The 19,764-nt window shown below is 42.2% G+C and overlaps 1 protein-coding gene across 1 annotated transcript in view; it reads right to left on the reverse strand.

Annotated features, from left to right (window-relative positions):
- PTPRO (protein tyrosine phosphatase receptor type O) overlaps positions 1-19,764 on the reverse strand; it is a 155,865-nt gene continuing 136,101 nt past the window's right edge. The window contains 10 exon segments of the mRNA XM_054188417.1: positions 1-441; positions 1,518-1,638; positions 4,081-4,216; positions 6,715-6,869; positions 9,084-9,206; positions 10,212-10,346; positions 12,732-12,808; positions 13,327-13,417; positions 14,432-14,513; positions 15,993-16,028. Coding sequence (XP_054044392.1) covers positions 1,534-1,638; positions 4,081-4,216; positions 6,715-6,869; positions 9,084-9,206; positions 10,212-10,346; positions 12,732-12,808; positions 13,327-13,417; positions 14,432-14,513; positions 15,993-16,028 — 940 coding nt within the window. The 3' untranslated portion in view covers positions 1-441; positions 1,518-1,533.

Raw genomic sequence — 19,764 nt, forward strand, 5'->3', positions numbered from 1 at the left:
CTATGGACGTTAGCACAGACCAGTGACACATGAAGAAAACTCTTCAGTCAACCATTAAAAAAATATTGCACTTACTTTAACCTTAAGCCCAACCTGCACAGAAGGAAAAAAAAAAAAAAGAATTAACCAAAAGTACCAAACAAAAACCCGACACTCTGGAGCAATCTATTTTATGCACATATAGTGTCCTTTCCTTCACGTTGTTTAGTTGAATTTGGTCCAGTGTTTTAAAAAAATGTCCAGAAATGAAACAGTTCAAAAGACACCGCAGGCTCGTTAAGGCTTTGTCTCCCCAGTGCTTCGGAAAGGTAGAAGTTTCTTTCTTTCATTGTCCGCGTACTGCAAAGCAGCGGTCTCTCCTGGCAGAACAACTCGCCGTTCAAACCATCAAAAAGAAAAAAATCAGAAGCAAGGGAAGATGGGTGTGCTTCATGGTCTCACCTGGAACCAACCAAACAGAATGCTTTAGAAATAAAAAAGGAAGTAAATACAGTCCTTAGCATTTATTTTTACCAGCCCTCCATACAGGCTGGGGCTGCAGCCCACCAGTACAAGCAGATGGGCTCTGGGACTCCGACTAGGTGGTAAACTACCTGAACATCAGGGAAATTAAGGCAAATTGGGGTTCATTTTACGGGCAGGGGAATGATGTACGCAGAGGCTAATAAAAGCGCGTGAGCAACACCGCAGACACAGAGCAGAGGTGGCTGGTGTTGGTGTCCGCAGCCCAGCTCTCCACCAGCTAGTCGTGTCGAAAGTCTGTAGCTTCCTGCTTCACCCAAAATTAAATATTAAAGTTACGGCTGGGTTTTTACTGCCACCTAATGAACTAAAGCTCATCAGCTTAAAAAAGCAGTGACGTGCAGCCTCACAGCTTGTCCCCACCAGCACGCCACTTGGTAGGTCAGAGCCATGAGTTTTACTCTGCAGCTGCGTTGCAGCGGGGCTCAGTGGAAAGGCAAGATGGTCACTTCGCCTATGCTAATGGTCGCACCAGTTTGACACCCCCCCCCTCCTGTTCCCTGGTTCTAGATTAATGAAAAAAATTCCCTGGTGTTTCACGTCACAGCTTTTTGGTTACCATCTCACCCTCCAGCAGGCTCTCTTGCCATACAACAGCAGTGCCGGCAGAGCACCCCCAAACCTCTGCTGGCCTTGATAACCTGGCAGTTGGTAAGTGACTTTGGAAGGACTGAAGATATTAAAAGTCCTCTCCTTTAAGCTTTGTAAGGAGTGGTAGGACAAGTGGCAGGGAATGGTTAGATGGCTCGGTCAGGATTGCTGGGTTGTCTTTTTCTTTGAATGATGAGTGAGACAATATACTCCTACAGTGATGTGGAAAGTATAGCAGACTGCTTACTGAGAGAGGCTAAAAGGATTTCCCTCGCACCCCCCTCTCATCCAGAGGGGGATGAGGCCTGGAAAACTCCAAACCCCCCAGAAAAGCTCCTGGAGCAACCACCCATGATGTTGGTTGCCACAGAAGGCTGGGGACATGGCACGCATGCCTGACTTACCACCTGTGACTCTGAACTAGGACTTGCTGACGTTCTCATATATGACATCGCTGATGCAGAACTGCTGCTTCTTCTTCTGCCACATCAGTTGCACACACTGGTGAATAAAAATGTATTGTTCCTGGAAGAAAAGATCAAGTGAGCGGGCATTTTTGCACCTCAGAAAGCATGGCAAAAACCCAACCAGTGAAACAGTTTGCTAGTTCACAGTAACAGCCCACACAGCTTCTCCGGCTCTCCCTCCTCAACCCCCTCGCAAGGTACAGTCAGTTGTCATCTCCCAAAATAATAGCCCAAAATTGTTACAGAGAGCAGCTGGGGAAGCACGAAATCCACCTGGCATCATAGTCACTTATTAATAACCTGAATGATGATGGGGGAATAGAACAGAATAGAATAAGGATAGGGTAGGGTAGGGTAGGGTAGGGTAGGGTAGGGTAGGGTAGAATAGAATAGAATAGAATAGAATAGAATAGAATAGAATAGAATAGAATAGAATAGAATAGAATAGAATAGAATAGAACAGTTCAGTAGGATCTGAGCTAAAGTGGATCTACTTCATATTGCCTGAAAATTAATTAATTCCCAGAGAGGTACCCGAATGCTTTATGTGCAACAAATTGCATCCATACTACATACACATCTGAAATCTTTTAATGAACTTCATGTTCCTTAGTGCCTGACTTCTTTACCAATATAAAGCTGAAACCTGATTGTGTTCATAGAGCAGTTAACTATTTGGGGAGTTATGAACCTCTCTGCAAATGACACCATAAGTCAGGCCAATCACATGCACCATTATATTTGTGGGCAGGTTTTTGTGCTACAAGACTGTGGTTATCTTTTGTTTCAGTTATGGACTGGCTTTTCTAATCATTATCGTAGAGATTAAACACCGCAATTCACTTTGGAATAACCTTAATTGACGACTTGTAGATTTCAAAGGGACAGAAGGCAGACCCTGATGAATTCTTACACTAAGTTTTATGTGCACAAGGCACAGGGAGCAAGCGGATTTCAAGCAAAAACAACTGTCCCAAAACCTGAGTCTGTATTTCAGCCCCTGTCCCCAGCGGTCTGCTGATGCCAGGAGATATCGATATGAGTTTGAAGCACGTTTCAGAGCACAGAAATGCCCAGATTTCCTCACACCTGCTAATTTGGAGTGACTGGCATCACTTCAGGGCATACAGCAATATAACCCCCTTTTGGGGCCTGTGCCATATTTTTTTTTAAACTGCTCAGTGAGGCACTGCCAAGTTTCCAGTGTAGGAGGCAAGGTGAAGCAGGTGAGCTGTGTGTGTGGTTTCAGGTTTTGTAAGGAAAGCCTTTTCGGTGGCCTCTGTGCCTGAGTGCCAGTGCCACCTAGTGACCCCTGCGCCCAGGCTGGGCCACTGCCTGGAGCACCAGGAGCCCAGCGACCACCAAAGCCGAGCCCTTGACCCCAGCCCCAGCCAGGCTAAGAGTTTGTACATGAAAAAAAAATTAAAAAAAAAATAAATAAAAAAAAATCGCATCACCTCTGGAGAGGTAACACAGTTGCATCTGAAATCAACGATCTGGATTTGTTTTTCTGTTTTTTACATAAGTATCTACCTCTGGATTAATACAGTGAATTGCTATGAAAAGTGGTAGTTTGATAGGAATGATCCAGGTCCTCCTCTCCTCTCCTCTCCTCTCCTCTCCTCTCCTCTCCTCTCCTCTCCTCTCCTCTCCTCTCCTCTCCTCTCCTCTCCTCTCCTCTCCTCTCCTCTCTCTTTGCTTTTCTCTGGATTCAGCAATCTTTGCCAACAAATTATCTGCCTCCCCTAGCCCGCAAACAGCGATGGTGGCACTTCTGACCACAGGGAGGTTGCCAGTTTATACTGTGGCTAACCAGTGAAAAGTACAACAGGCATGAAATTTTCCCCTCATTAGTAGAGGAACTGGGGGGGTCTCAGATCAATAAAAGCTTCTGCTTTGGAAAAAGTGATTTTTTTTCCATTATATCTTCTGAAAATATGACTATTCTCCTGACATTTGCCTTAAAAACAGAAAAAGAACTACCCAGTAGATACTTGAGCAGGGAAAGGGACAAAGAGGGTCTCTGGCAGACTCACAATCCTTTTGCCTGTTTTGCTTGTTATTTGTATTACCATTGTGTAAGCGAGTTCCTCTGCTTGGCTAGATGATACCCTCTTGAACAAGCGTGAACGGCTGTCCGATACCGATATCATTTCATGAGCCATTAATCCCCTCAGCAAGCCCAATTCTTTTCAAAATGGTTTGAAAATTTCACATGGTAATCTCTTCTAATGCATTTTTTGCATATTAATTTCACAGAAGGTGAGAATAACTCATCCCCCCTGGAAGATGTCAGTGAGATCGTAGATATATTATCACACCCGCCTATGCAGCAGATTAATATCATGACAATATTACAATGAAAACTTAATTGTATCTATTCATAGCTATTTCATCAAGTATTCAGGGGGAACAGCAGACATTGGACATAAACACGCTACAGAGAGATATGAAATAGATCCAATGATACATTCACAACATTGAAGTGAACGGATCTTACCTCTGTCTGCACCATGGACATTCTGTAGGACCGCATGTCAGACACCAGGCCCAATATATCTACGAACTCATGATCACGGATGTGCTGTAAGAGCCGATCCAGGGCTATGAACGTTCCCGTTCGTCCCACTCCAGCACTGCAACACAGACAGACATGCACCTTTTTTCAGGCTTATCTGATGGAGACACAGAGAAAAATCAGTGGTACTGCAAAAAGCAAGTGTCCTGCAGCTGCAATAAGCAGATGTACCTAACCTGAGGTCAGAGAGGCTGGTTAATCTGTAGCATTTAATGGCATGTGACTCGTCATCCATTGTTTAGGCAGAACGTATGGAGTGGATGGCTCTGCAATTACTTCACCTTCCTATCCATGCTCCTCTTCCTGTACTCACATGCAGAATGTGTGTGCACACCCTCATCCACCCTCAGCTGTCTGCTCTTCCTACGTTCACTGCTCCCCTCAAAGACTTCATGGGACATCTCTAACTCCCGGGGCTGCAGCCATAACTGCGGAGATTCGCTCAGCAGCGCTTGCCGCACAGAGAGGCAGCTGGGGTCGAACCTTCAGTTCCACAGCTCCCTGCACTGCAAAGCTCTCGGCTTCGCAAAGGCACCGCGCTACCGCAGCTCCTCCTCAAAGGACGAACCGCCCAGAAGAGTCTACACTCCAGGACTTCTGCCTTGGGAGCATGAGACAGAAATGGTCGGCAACCACTCGGCTCACAAATCTTCATCCCCCCCAAAGGGAAGCTTAGTGACTAGAAAAAAGACAAGCTGTTTTGATTTAAAGGTTCGTATGTGCATATGATTCTTTGCATTGTGATTTCACAGGTAACTTTTAAGTCTGATTTCATTATGAGTGTGGCTTTAGAGGTTTTATAGAGTTTCATACAGTGTCCCGACACCATACCTACTAATAAGGATAGAAGCGTGTGTCTTAGCCAAAGTTCTCACTGCTGTCCTGTCATATTTTTCAGGAATGCCTTGAAAGCATTTGCAATAAAGTTTAACATTTCATCTCAAGACCATTCATCATAACTGTTGTGAAACAGATTTGGGTTTTTTTTGCTTGTGTTTAACAATAATGTCAATATCTCGAATGAGATGAAGACAATGGAACTTCTGACCTATTTATTTGACAGATTCATTAGTTAATACATTCACTCTGTGCCTTCTTTAACGTTTGAGAACAATTGCTGTAGGAGTTGATCAATACATTCTTTCTTCTCCCTTCCATTAATTACATAGCTTTGCTACTTCTAATCTATGTGGTCTAAGATGTACAGTATATTCTAAAATACCATCTGAAAATATCTCTCTCTGCTGCTCGAAGCATCCTAATTAAAAAGAAAATACTACAGTTGTTACCCAGCTCTCTGATACTTGCTTCTATTGCTTCCCAGAACAATTAAGTGGTATATAAGGGGTTTGATTTTGCAATGCTACATATAAATCTCTTCCCTGGCGTACTAGGACCTTTCTTGATATTAGGACTCTCAGAACAATATCCCCTATGAATTTCGCCATTAGGTTACAGGGGAGGGCTGCACAATCTGCTGCTTTTACAAATGCTGCTGTTGTTTTGCATTCCAGTAGAACACTAAGTGCCTTACCTGGAAACTAGCAATGGTCTTACTATAAAAGACTGTTTTCTGGGAAGGAGCTCTAGAAAGTGTGCAAAGTGGTGGCAAGAGAGGATCAGTGCCAACTATCACATCACCACCAGGAAAGACAGCGCTGGAGCAGCAAAGTAATGGCTGCCTCTGGGGTGGGTGATGTAGGGTTGGCTGAGATTAATCTCACCAAGCCTTGACTTCCATTAGGAGTGTGTCACCATAATGCGCACGTATTCATCTACTGCAACCCATCTATTTACATATTTCGGAGAAATCTGTTGTATCTTCTGTGCTAGGAGCCACAAAGAGGTTTGAAATCAGTTGGGAGATTTGCGTCAGGAACCAATCAGGAACCAACTAAGATGATAACTAACTTCTACCATGTTAGATATCATCACTAACATGGTAGCTGCCCCCAGAGAGGCCAAGTAAGTGTGCATCTTAACAAAAGGGCAGATGATGCACAAGAGATAAATCTGGTAGTATATAAAACAACGTTCCTCCCCAAAACCGAAAAAAATATAACCGTTATCATGGGATACTGGGATTACTGCTAGCACAGGATAGCGCTCTTCATGTCACCTCCTGAATGTGCCAAAAACCAACTGACCAGAGGAGGAGGATCTGCACAGAGACGCTCTTCTGCAGGGGAGCAGGACACTGTGGCAGGCTGCTGGCTGGATCACACCATCCGTATCGTGAAGGGGTGGAAATGAGAGAGCAGGGGCACGCTCTGAGCTGGTGTAAATCAGGGTCTCCCGCTGCCCCTCCTGAAGCCATGTGTTTATATCATCCAAAGACCTGACTCTGCTCCAGAAAGCAGTACCTTCATGTCTATAGCTGCAGGCTGAAATCCCAGCCCCCCTGTAGTCACAGAGGGGGACTAATCCTTTACCCTTAACACCAAAGCGAACAATCTCCAGCTAACAAGCGAGCAGAACCCCAAAATCTTTCCTTCCAATCGTTTCCCAAACTATTTCACAATTACACCCTTTAGTTGGTTTCCTCAAAGCATCTACCTGCAGTGTATGATCACAGGGCCTTTACTCTTTGCTGATTTCTGCCTGACCATCTGTACAAACTGGAGGATGCTTTCGGCAGCGTTGGTCGTGGGGACACCATGATCTGGCCAGGCAGTGTAGTTAAAATGCATCACGTCTTGCACCTCATCAGCCTAATGGGAAAAGCAGAACAGCAGCATTTTTTTAGAACACAGGAGTTTTATCAGTGCAGTAACGCTCAGTCAGACTAAGGGCTTTTTTGTCATTTTGGGGTTGGTTATTTTTTCACCCCAGGTACAGCCTAAGAAAGTCAGACAAAAAACGGGCAAAGACTTTACATGTTATTTGATTAAAAAGGGGAGGGGGCTACCAGCCCATCATTATGAAAAAGGCATGAACTCTTGTTTCTCGGTTTGGGATTTTTTTTTTTTTTTTGCTTTTTTTCCTTGTGGTAGTTTGGTTTGATTTTGCTTTTAAAACAAGAATTGTTGCATTTTTCAGGTTTATGCTTTCTTCCTCTTTCTATTTCATTCCCTCTCCTTTTGTTGTTTGCCACAGATAAAGAACAATGCTGTTGCCCAACAATCAAGACTGGACTCGTGGGAATTTTCTTTTCAAGTTTCAGAGAAAATAAAATACCAAAAGGGAAGAAAAAGTCATTACAGGGGCAAAGGGAATATTTAGAAAAATACCCATTATTATAAAAAAAGGTTTATAATGCCAAAAACTCTAGTGTCTTTAGGTGAAATAAGATCCTCGACACAATTCATTTTGTCTCTGAGACTTAAAGGAACTCAAAACATGGGGAGGGGTGGGCGGGTGTCATCACCAAAACCCATGGCAAGCAATGCTTTTAGTTTTGCCATTCAGGCTAAATAATCCTGCTGTAGTAACCTCTCTCCAGTCACAGGCAACAGCAGATTAGGCAAAGGCTATTAAAAAAAGAGATCTGTACAACAGACCCTGAATTAGCTGACCTGGGTTTGGTAAAGGACTGTTTACCTGAACTGCAAACTGCAGTCTCGTTAACGGTGGACAACAAGTTGACCATGAGCCAGCAATGTGCCCATGTGGCCAAGGCAGCCAATGGTCTCCTGGGGTTCATTAAAAAGCGTGTGGCCAGCAGGTCAAGGGAGGTCATCCTCCCCCTCTACTCTGCCCTGGTGAGGCCACATCTGGAGTACTGTGTCCAGTTCTGGGCTCTCCAGTTCAAGAAAGACAGGGAACCACTGGAAAGAGTCCAGCAAAGGGCTACAAAGATGATCAAAGGAATGGAACACCTCGCTTACAAGGAAAGGCTGAGACACCTGGGTCTGTTTAGCCTGGAGAAGAGAAGACTGAGAGGGGATCTCATCAATGTTATAAATATCTAAAGGGTGGGTGTCAGGAGGATGGGGCCAGACTCTTTTCGGTGGTGCTCGGTGACAGGACAAGGGGCAATGGGCACAAACTGGAACACAGGAAATTCCATCTTAACATGAGGAAAAACCCCTTTAACTTTGAGGGTGGCAGAGCACTGGAACAGGCTGCCCAGAGAGTCTGTGGAGTCTGCTTCTCTGAAGATATTCAAAACCTGCCTGCATGTGTTCCTGTGCAACCTGCTCTAGGTGAACCTGCTTTGGCAGAGGGATTGGACTAGATGATCTCCAGAAGTCCCTTCCAACCCCTAGTATTCTGTGATAATTTTCCATGGATGCCAACAGCCCAACACATTGCATTTTATGTGTTTTAACTCCTAGCCTGCACCCCATGCACACTTTGTAATGCAGTGAGGCATGGCTGGGTAGGACTAAGGTCCTGGGCCAATGCTGAGGTGCCAGTGCCCAGCTTTTTTCATGTCCCCTCCGTATCTCTAACTTTTGCGTCATGAGCTGGTGCCTGCAACACGCTGGTGCAGAAAACAAAGCCGGAAAAAAATGCTTGAAAATCTGAATAGCTTTAATTTGGAAATCGCATGCTTTCATGTGTGTTTCAGTATTTTATAGGAACATATGAATATTGCAGAATTGCGCTTTTGAAAAAGATTTTCAATTTCTACACTGGTATTTTCAAGTTTAGAATAGCTTATAGCAAGAACATATGCCTGAGATAAAGGATAGAAGAGGTTTACATATTTGTTGTCACTGATCATTGGCGCCACAGAAATGTCCAGAGCTCTGGTACTACTTTTGTTTCAGTCTTGCACTTTGCTGAGAAATTCAGAGACAACAATTTTAGGGAAAAGTTTTGTGATTTAGCCATTTGCCTGTGTGGAGTGAAGGTAAGGCCACCACTCCCTCTCTTGGCCGTTTTCCACTGAATGCCAGAAGTGGACAAAAGTTAAAGAAAAGGCTGGCCTGAAATTACTCCCACCCTTTTAGCAGGGCCATGCAAAAAGTTTCACTTACATAGCTAATTCGGAAATTCCTAAAAACCCAGTCTGTGTGCTCTTCCTCTGACAGCATTTCCACTGTGATGTCCCCATATGCAACAGGATCTTCTGTAAAAGGCCAGTAATGATCACATTTCACCTGAAAGGGAAATAAATACATACATATTGTGTTTATATAAATTGACATATAGGCATATATAAAAAAGCACAACCAAAAGTATTCTGAACTTCAGTTTTAGAAATGTATACTGTGCTATTTATTTGATTCTGCAATAAGAGGGAACATATTCTGTAATGACTTTCCACCCGATTGGTCCTACTTATGTAACTATGGATATAAGCTATACATTACATTAGTTTCCTGAAGGGTAGCATTAGTATAGCAAAGAACGGAAATACATAGTATCTTTGTAGATTGTTACTTTTCCTAATGGAATAGGTCTAAAAGGAACAAACTTTGGGGAACAATAATACACACCTTTAAAAAAATGTATATATTCCAAATATTTTTATTATAATGTCAAGGAAAATGTAAAGCATAATACTTGTATTTTATTATTATTTAAACTTAAAAGCACAGAATCACAGAATGGTTGAGGTTGGAAGGGGTGTCTGGAGGTCATCTTTTCCAACTCCCCCTGCGCAAGCAGGGTCTCCTACAGCAGGCTGCCCAGGACCGTATACCCAGACAGCTTTCGAATATCTCCAAGGATGGAGACTCCACAACCCCTCCGGGCAACCTGTGCCAGTGCTCAATCACCCTTCACAGTAAAAAAGTGTTTCCTGACGTTCAAATGGAATTTTACGTGTTTTAATCTGTGCCCATTGCCTCTTGTCCTGTCACTGGGCATCACTGAGGCGTCCCTTGTCTCCATTCCCTCCCATCACATACGCAGTGACCCCTGAGTCTTCTCTTTTCCATACTGAAGAGTCCCAGGCTCCTCCACGCTGTCCTCATGTGAAAGATGCTCTAGTCCCTTAACCATCCCAAAATGCCCGCCATAAGCGAAGGAAGTGCCATTCCAATTCTGGTTATGATGCTGTCCCATAATCAGAACACAATGGAACTAAATTCACCCACCAGAAAATAAACACCTTTTCAGAGTAGTTTCTTTCATACTATGTGCAAGATTTTGTTACGTACCCTTCTTTTCTCATTACACTGAGTGAGCATAACAATAATTTGAGATTTTTGTTGGAGAACCATCTTCCAAAAATCATTCCTAGTTTCTGGCAGTGGTCCTTGGGTTGCAATGTATTCCTGGGGTGAATTATAACCCTAAGAAACAAAGAGACAGGTGCTGTTTACCAACACGATTAATGCTTTAGAACACATATTTTTCCCTGGCACTCGTGTTTTTTAGCTTGCTCAAGTTCATTTCATACTTTTTAAAGTGATTTCTAATATAAATAAAGTACTTCATGATTTTTTTGCATTTATTTTGAGATTACATCTTTCGCGAGTTTTTGATGTTCCCAAAGTATAAGCAATCTAGAATGGAAGAGAAAAGATGAATCTGTTATTATACAAACCCTTTGCCCTGAGAACAGGAAAAGCAACATTAAAAAAACAAGCAATGAGAATCCTAAATCAAAGCTCCTCCATCTTCCATATTTCATAATCTAAAGGTTTGTTTAGTTACACACATAAAAACAATTATAGATGCTTAGCCTGCTCATCCCAAGCAGTGCCTGCGGTGATTTTCAGTCACGGATGTAAATGGAAGGTAGCAATGAGTAGAATTATGTGCATATGTTTACGTTATAAGGACTTAAATTAGCAAAATATTAATTAAAATTCTGCTTAAAAGAATAGAGAACATGCTGAGTCAACACCCTTAACAGATCGTCATTGCTATGTTTTATTGAAGCTCAGTTGCTTTATACCCATATATTCCTTCTGCTATCTCTATCAGCATGTTGGATAGTTGGAAAGTCTCCTTCCCCTCTCCAAAACCAAAAGGCCGTTACAAAGACTATAATAAAAGATCCACAGAATGGCCATTTTGGCATCCGCTCTCACCATATTTGCTGAGATTGTATCATCAAAACCACATTTGGAAAGGTATTTGATATTCCTAATACGAGCAAAAGATGCACCCAACACACAGCATGATCCCATGTAAATTGGACAAATTGTGTGCCACCACAGTAAGCGGATTGTAAACATATTCCTGATCTGAGGGCATTTTCCACAAATGGCTTCCTCCAGACACCTCTAGAAGTCAGCTCAGTCTGAGTTTTTGCACTACATAGAATTTGCTGTTTGTTTGTCTGCATGGGCTACGTCTGACCTAAGCGTCAAATCTCTGTTATCACAGAGACACCGATCACCACTAGTATCTGTGTTTGCAGGGAGTTACTCAGTGGAGAAGCAATCGTCAGGAAAAGCCAAGCATTAAGATGACATGTCTGTCCCAGTTTCTATGGTCAGCATCACGCTGCAAGTAGAACTAAAGCGGTGTAAACTATAAAAAGCAGAACTGAGCAATCCGAAAACGACCGCTACATAAAATCCTATTATCCATAATCCCGTGTCATAGAAGTTTCCCGAGTTGTGAATGATGCTTTTGAATGTTGGAATATTTTTCTTTCTTGATTCACTGCGAGCTCAGGCACTTGCAGCTTGAGTGTTTAGGTTCATGCTCTTGGTGCATAGAAGCGAAGTACGGACAACGTGCTCAGCAGTACATGCATGGGCGATGCCACAGTGACAAAGAAGTGGTTTCACCGACGCATCCGAGGGCTCCTCCCTCTTCCATAATGCTGACTCCGCTCTCCAGCACAGCCAGGGCCAGCTCTGCCTTCTGTTCACGGCAAGGGTGCAGAAATACTCGTTTGCCTGTGGTCCCCGAGTGAAAGGTCTTTTTCTAAATGGATGCTGTGGTGTCCTGCCTCCTCTCCATGCAGAGCGACCCAGGGGACGTTGCTCTCCCTAACACAGCGGACACCGAGCCACAGCAAGGGTGGGGACAACAGACGGGCAAACCTTTGTGGCAGTGGCAGCAATAAGCCTAAGTGGCTGCACAAGCTCAGGGGAGAGCGGAAAGAGCTGATGAGATTTTTAGCCCACCCTCAGTGTCGAACTGTTTGACTACAGCTCTGTGTATACTTTAATTATCCTAAAACTCTGGGTGCTACTCCCTGGTAAACGGCTGCTCCGTGCCAGGCAGAGGGAGAAACACTGGGAGCACCAGAGACGAGGCAGAAAGCAGAAGCTCCCCCCACGCACCATCTGGGCTGTGTGTATTTTATCAGTTGTGGAGTGTCTGGCTTAATGCTTTTTCCATGTGCTGTAGAAACCCGGAAAAGTTCCTTATTTAAAAGTTTACATTTTTCCTAGCTGTCTTACAAAGCCATTGGGCCACCTAACATTTCCTCCCCATTTCTTTACCAGTCCACTCTAGGTTTCACAAAGATTCACAGCTCATCCAGTGCTACTGTGCCAAAACTTGCCAAAAATCTGCACCCCCACCATCTTTTCTTTTTTTTTTTTTTGGTGACTGGTGAAAAGCACTGTTCCCTGCAGGCAAGATACGGGAAGCTAAAGAAGATGCTGAGAACGTGACTGAGCTTCCAGGAGATATTGGGCTATTTGCGGGTAACATGCACTGACTGCTGTGTAGGACACTGTTCTTTACACTGACCGAGTCTCTGTACTCACAGGAATGTAGTTGGCATTAATGTAGTCAGACCCTTCTTCTTCATTCATCGAAACTAACCGGACACGACTAAAATCATCTGTAAAAGGAAAAAAAAAATCATTTGGCTCTCCAACACAGTACTTCTCTCCAACTAGCCAAAATTAAAATTAATCCTATAAAAAACTGAAAAAAATCTGTTAAAAAAACCCCAGGGAATGCTCATAGTTAGGAACAGAGAGCAATGTTTGCTCCGGTAAACGCTACATGGATGCACCATCATTACTGTTCTGCAAAATACACCCTCCAACTGCCGCCCCTTTGGGCTCCCTTAGGTTTCATTAAAATATAGTAACAAAAATATAGTAACACTACTTAGTAGTAGAAACGACCTTGTGTTTCTCACCTCCAAACTCCAAGTCTTGATAAACATCCCCAGAAAGCTACGTCTCTTCAAAGCTAATAAAAAACCATCTATTGCCCGGTTCTCTCTAAGGGCAGGTTTTAAAAAAGGCTTTTATCAGTCACAAAATCGGCGCTGATTCTCCAATTCTTTTATTAAAACTCCTCTTTCCCTCTCAAGGGACTTTAGCAGGAGGCTGTATGTATCGTACTTACATGGCAGGATATTTGTGTAGCGATTTTTACAGCGATTCATGGGGAGATCAGCAGCAAAGTGGGGGATGTCAAGCCCAATCAGTTTTAGCTCCTGGGGTAACAGGAAGAAAAATGCCAAGGTCAAACTCACAAATGCTCAAAAAAATAATTCCTTGTGAAGTGATTACTTGTGGCAGGTACCAGACTGAAAGTGTTCATAAATCACTTTATAAACTGACAACAGGATTACGCTGACTTTCCTTATCTGATGCCTCTGAGTTTGGCTCCAAACAGCTAGAGAGCAATGATGTGGTCTCTCCTGCTGACGCTGCTGGCGCGCTGCTGCCATCCAAGGCTGCAGGCTGCTCCTCTCTACCCTCACTTAATTAGCTAAAATAGTGTTAAACCAGGGGGCTGATAAGGTATTTCTGTGGTGGTCATCCACCCCACTTAAAGAGCTGCTTCGAGTCATCAAGCAGCTTTTGATGTTGATTCTAGGGAATGCTTGGAAGATCTAGTCATTACTTTCAGCAGCTAAATCCAATATATGATGCATCAGAGGACTTTTTACTGGCAGGAAGGGAATATGTCAGCCACCCAGAGTGGTGGGAACACCTGGACAATCCTCCCTACTCCCTTCCCACATTTAAATCGTTGCAGCTAGCTCTAGGATAGGAGCTTTTAGTGTTATACTACTAAATTGACTTTAAATTCTGGGTAATTAAGAAAATGTGCCTGAACTGGTCTTAGAGAGACCTCCTTGCTCTTAAAGAGATTTTTGACGTTACCTTCTCATTCCAATGTTTCCCCTCAAATTAAGGGCATTAAATAAATAAAATAAAGACATTAAAATCCTGAATTCAATGTCTTAAACGTAAAGGAAGTGTGTTTTCCTGACAATTATCTTGAACCAAATGTGATGAGGCACTCGAATCGGCTTCGTAAGCGCAGTCTTTAACGACACCAAGGTCTGCTTTTAAATTCTGCAGAACTGGAAGTGAAGCTGACCCACCCAGCAACAGTGCACATTAAACAACGCAGAGCACAGGAACACACCACACTAACATCTGGAAAAAGCTGATCTAGGCATGGCAGCGAGGAGAGGATGGAGTCCCCACAGATTTACCTCAAATTGTAGAGAAAATTTATAATCTGAATCTTTGGCCATATCCTTGATGTATCCATCAAAATCATCCAACTGGACAGGGCTTTAAAAGAAAAAACACAAAGAAATTAGGAAAAAAAACCCAACTTTTTTAGTACATCTTATTTCTATTTTCCCCCAGAATACTATCAAGTCATGAATATGTATTTGCAACTGTTAATGCCAGCAAGCAACAATCATGAGGGAAAAAAAAAATATCTTGCGGTTCGGTGCCACCAAATGGTGGGCATATTGCTCGTTACCCGCGTCACACTGTAAAGGCACCAGAAAGAGAGGCTGAGAGAGGGGTGCTGGTCCCACTGGGTGAGCTCAGTGCTGCAGCTGCTGGTGCTGGTGACAGTAAGCATCCTGCTTTGGGGGGGTTGGAGTTGTCCTGCTCTAGGGAAACCACTGGTCTGAGATGAGGGGAATGGCCCATGCACCCTTCCGACAGTTGCCTGGCCCCCGAACCGCTTTTGCAGGTGGGTATGTCCCCAAGGCACAGGTGGCACTGTGGTAAGCGGTGATCCAGCACCATCCCACCAGCACGCTTCTGGCACCAGGGCAGCGACATCTTCATTTAAGTTGCCCCTTGTGCCATGTAAAATGTTGCTTTCAGATATTTTCACGTCTGGCAGAGACACTTCTGAAACTCATTTACGCTTTGCTCATGCTGAAAAGTGGATTTCACATTTAGCTTTTGATTCTTTAGAAGGCCCTCACAAAAAAAAATAATCCTTAAACCAGCACTTTGGATGCTACTGCCGTGACTACTTTCTCTGCTGGCTTTGAGAATGATACACATTTGTCATTAGAGGTCAAATTCCCCTCACAGAGAGAGGGTGGCAGAAAAAAATGGCATATAACCATAAAAAAACCATGCAGATCTTCAGTAGATATAAATTAGCCTTGATTTAGGGACTCCCGTCATTCTGCACACTTTTGCACCAGGCGAGGGTCTATCTGTTAGTAGAGGCACAGCCTCTGAACATAACAGAGAAATAATTAGGCTAATGCTCTGAATAACGAAACACAGGTAAACAGCTTCCCTCACCTAATTATCATGCTCTAATTTACAAGCTACTGAAGCATGTACACAGTAATCTTTTCATTTGCTTTGAGGCAATATGCCCAAAGGAACCTGTCTTATCACCACTTAATTACTCCTGTTTACCCGTTAGCATTAATGATCCAATGTTCTAGCAGCAACCATAATGAGAGCCTCATGTCAAGAGGGGAATAACTCTGGAAACAAATGCATCCCAGTTTTTCGCCATTTGTCATTTTAACTAAGGATAAGCTCTGTTGGAATCACTAAGTTGGATAATTGATCCTTTCCCCAATGACTAATTTTCTATCAGTAAGGAGCTGTTGAGAAGAATTGCTTTTGTCCAATTATTGTTTGTTTTCTGCCTTCAGACATCTCTCTCAGGATGTGTTTACCAAGAAGTTTTCTATATCTGTAACTGCAATATCATAATGCATGTTTAGTCGAAGGTGACATATTTTTTTTATTTCTTTAAATATCAAAGAAGTTACATACTTGGTCAGCTTTCTCTTCTTTAATCCATTTTTACTCCTGTAAAAAAAAGGGGGGTTTCATTCATTAAACTATTGTGTAGTCTTTATTCAAAGTTAGTACTGATTTAAGAACGTATGTTTCCTAGTCACCATCATACCACCATCATTGGTGGTAATATCTTGGACATTTTTAAGCTGAGAGCAAAATTTCCATTGACACCAATGGGTGCATTTTCCATTCTGTGGCTCTGAGAACCACCTCCCTGCGAAAGGGAAAAACCTGTGCCCAACACAAGGTTGCCCTGTCCTCTACAAATCCTGACCCAACAGCGCCGTTGGCTTCAGGTGGGCTGGGGCCGAGTCGCCGGGGCCTGAGCCCGGCTGAGGCTGGCAGGGGGCCGTGCTGTTGCAGGGGACGGGGCACCACGGTTGTCCCTGGGCTGCTCCACTCCAGCTCCAGCGGGCTGGGAAACTGGATGCCAACACTACAGAGCAACTGGGAACAAGAAAGGTCTGTTGGGCAAAGGGAGATGACCATTTGCAAAAAAAAAAGTCAGGGCGAAGAAGAAAGGAAAGGGCTTGAATGCTATTTTTCACTCGTTTCATAACCTGCTTATGATGATCAATGAAGACAATGGCAAATATCCTACTGACTTCAGCAGGACTCAAGCTTAAACCTTAGATAATTTTAATTGACTTTTAACAGCTAGACATAATTATGCCAGTCATGTAATACACTGTCTTCACATGATTTATAAGTGATATAATTCACTAGCGACAGTTGAGAGCAAGCTTATGATTGTGTTGAGCAATATAACCCATAATAAATGGACTTAAGAACCGCGCTACGCTAAATAACACCATGTGGGGTTTTTTTGGAGGGCTGGCTGTGTTCATCTTGTTGTTGCCGCAGAAAAGTTAAGCAATCAATCAAAATAAAAGCACAAAGTGAGCACCCTGGAATAGTTTGGCTAGAGGTTTGAAAACACTGATCCCCTCTGTTAAACCAGCCACAGAGCACAAAGAGTTTCTTACTTACGCAGAAGATATTTTAGTAGTGTCCGATTTGTTTTTCCCTGGCATTAAACAATATCTGTTCATTAATCACATTATAATGATACTATTTTTAATTTCATGATGGTAATAAAATGATTTCTAGACACCTTGGGTCATAGCTTCAATCAGTAAATAAAAGGCGAAGATTTTAAATTTCAAAGCAATGTAAAAATACAGAAAGAAATATTTAAAAGTGGATTATTTTTTTTTCACTTCTAAATTTAACACTTACAAGTTTAAGTTAAGAAGTTAAGTTTAGAAATGAAATTTAAAAAGCAAAATCATTCATTTCCAAAAATTAAATTTTACAAAATGTTCAGGTTTTGGAGTAGCCACAGGCTGTAGTAATTTTGTTATCTTGTCAAGGTATATTTCCATTTAGACGTGGAGCTTTGCCTGCAGAGTTAACAAGAGCTACAGCAATAGCAGCTTTACACTAATGTGGAGATTTACTTTGCAAATATTATAAACCTCTTCAGTCTACTATGCTAAATATACAAATACTATCTGAATAGCATCTGTACATTCATGTCTCTATACACATGCCCTGGTAGCATATATTCCACCTCTTCAAAGATTTTTTCCAAAGAAAACTTAAAATTAATTTATCTAAATTATTCAGCACATTTCTATCCCCTGTGACTGTGGTAAACCTTTTAATGTTGGGCACATTGGAATTCATTTCAAAAGAAAAAAATATCTGAGGGTTTTTTTATAATGGGAATGCTTCTAAGAACGCTTCTCCAAGGAACACTTCAAGAGGCAATAAAACAAATGATTGACATCCATTTCTCAGCAACAATTTCTTGTGCTTTTATAGTCTCAAGGGGCCTTTGTTTCTTAGCACTGCAATTGTTTCCTAAATGTTCATAAATGTTTTAAACCAACTTGTGTGCAAAACAAAGACGTTTGAAACACTAGCCGGTGTTTCATCCGTTCTTCCATTTACCCCACAGATTAAAATATAAAAAGAGGGATTAATCTCATCTCATTCAACTTCAGCTCCATTAAACTTGGTCATCTAGACTAAACTAGGTAGCTTCATTGCAGAGGAAACCTCAGAAGACAGACACACATCTGGAAAGATGAGTTAATGCATATTAATGCATATTAAACAAAAAGAGGCCAAGGGGCAAAAGATGATGGGTCTTTTTGCAGCAAAGCCGTTGACAGTGGCCACCTTGGGCTTCTTGACCATCAGAGAGTTAAGAGATATCTGTGTGGCCTCCACAAAAATAAACTGCTTGCCGGATCCTCCATCGGTGTGCAGCTCCGATAGTTAGTCGAGTTTACATCAGACAAGTTACAAGTCAATATAATACTAGCCTTGGAGAGAAGACTTCCATCTGCTCTTCAGCTGGATGTATGTGAAGAACGTGCTTTCATCTCCATGGGAGAAGAAATGGGCCTTTCTTTAGTCATGTAAACCCATTCATTTCTGGACCCATTGAAAATTTAGGTGGGTTTTTCTAAGGCCCTACGTGACCCAAGGAAAACCAGGCTCGGAAGTCCTTATGCTGAAGCTGTCGATGACTGCCTGCCAGGGCTTTGGTGTTGTATGGTAACACCAGGGAAAACATTTGGTCAAAAGTAAATCTTAACTTCGGTACCACATTTTTGTAAATCACTACACCTTGGACTCAAGACCATCAAGAACTTGTTTCTTTTATATAAATTAAACATTTTTAGATCATAACCAATTATTTGTTAAACAGTTTGTAAAACAGTTCTGTTTTTAAATGGACCTTGTGGCTTTGTTGATTGGTTATTTTAAAAAAAAACCCTAACCAGTCATTTACTAAATCTTTATAAATTATTTACAGACTGAACTATTAAATATACACACATACACACAGAGATGCACACACAGTGACCCAATTTTTACACTTTGTGACTGCCAGTTTGTATCGATTCTCAGTGAACTGATGTTTCCAAAAGCAAAGCTTTTACTGATGTCAGGAGAGCATCACCAGCACACCTTTAAAAACTAAGGTATTTGACATCACACGCCAAACAGGTGGGGCACGATTAAGCAATTTTAGTAATAGAAAAGGAGCAGCGGCAGCAGCAGGCAGCAATGCCAGGCAATGAACAGATGAAAAACTGTGACAGAAGAAGCCAGGACTTATAATGAGGTGGCAAAAATTGCAAAGAGAGCAATGAGATGAATTATGATGACCACCATACAATTAGCTTTTTAATACCAAAATGGGTTGGAGCATAAACAGACAAACTAGATGAAGCAGGGTAGCAAATACTTTGATACCCACATCCTCTCCAATCCATGTTCTGGTACAAGAAAATTATATCTTCAAAAGCTTTGACCCATTTGAAAACGAAGGTATCACACATTCTTCATGTATTAGAGATTGACATTGTTTACACATTGCATATGGAAAAACAAGTAAATCACTTACCAAGGATTAATATAAAATGCCAAAAGATAATCAGTCCAAAGGCATGAGGGTAGCAGAGTTAGGAAAGCAAATACACTTCTACGCCTGTGAGCATTAATAAATAACATACATAAAGATGAAAAAGTGAGGAGAGTTAGTAAGACAAACAGAAATCAGGAGATCAGCAAATTCTATTTTAAAAATCAGTTAAACCCATAAAGGCTTCCTCTTACTTACTTCGTAAGAATATTATTAGCACCCATAGAATTTTTACTCCTCAACCTGACACCCTATGTGGGATTTTCAGCTATCCAACATAAAATCCTGTATGATCAAAATAAA

Source organism: Rissa tridactyla, chromosome 1 (genome assembly GCF_028500815.1).
Source record: "Rissa tridactyla isolate bRisTri1 chromosome 1, bRisTri1.patW.cur.20221130, whole genome shotgun sequence".
Classification (NCBI taxonomy): domain Eukaryota; kingdom Metazoa; phylum Chordata; class Aves; order Charadriiformes; family Laridae; genus Rissa; species Rissa tridactyla.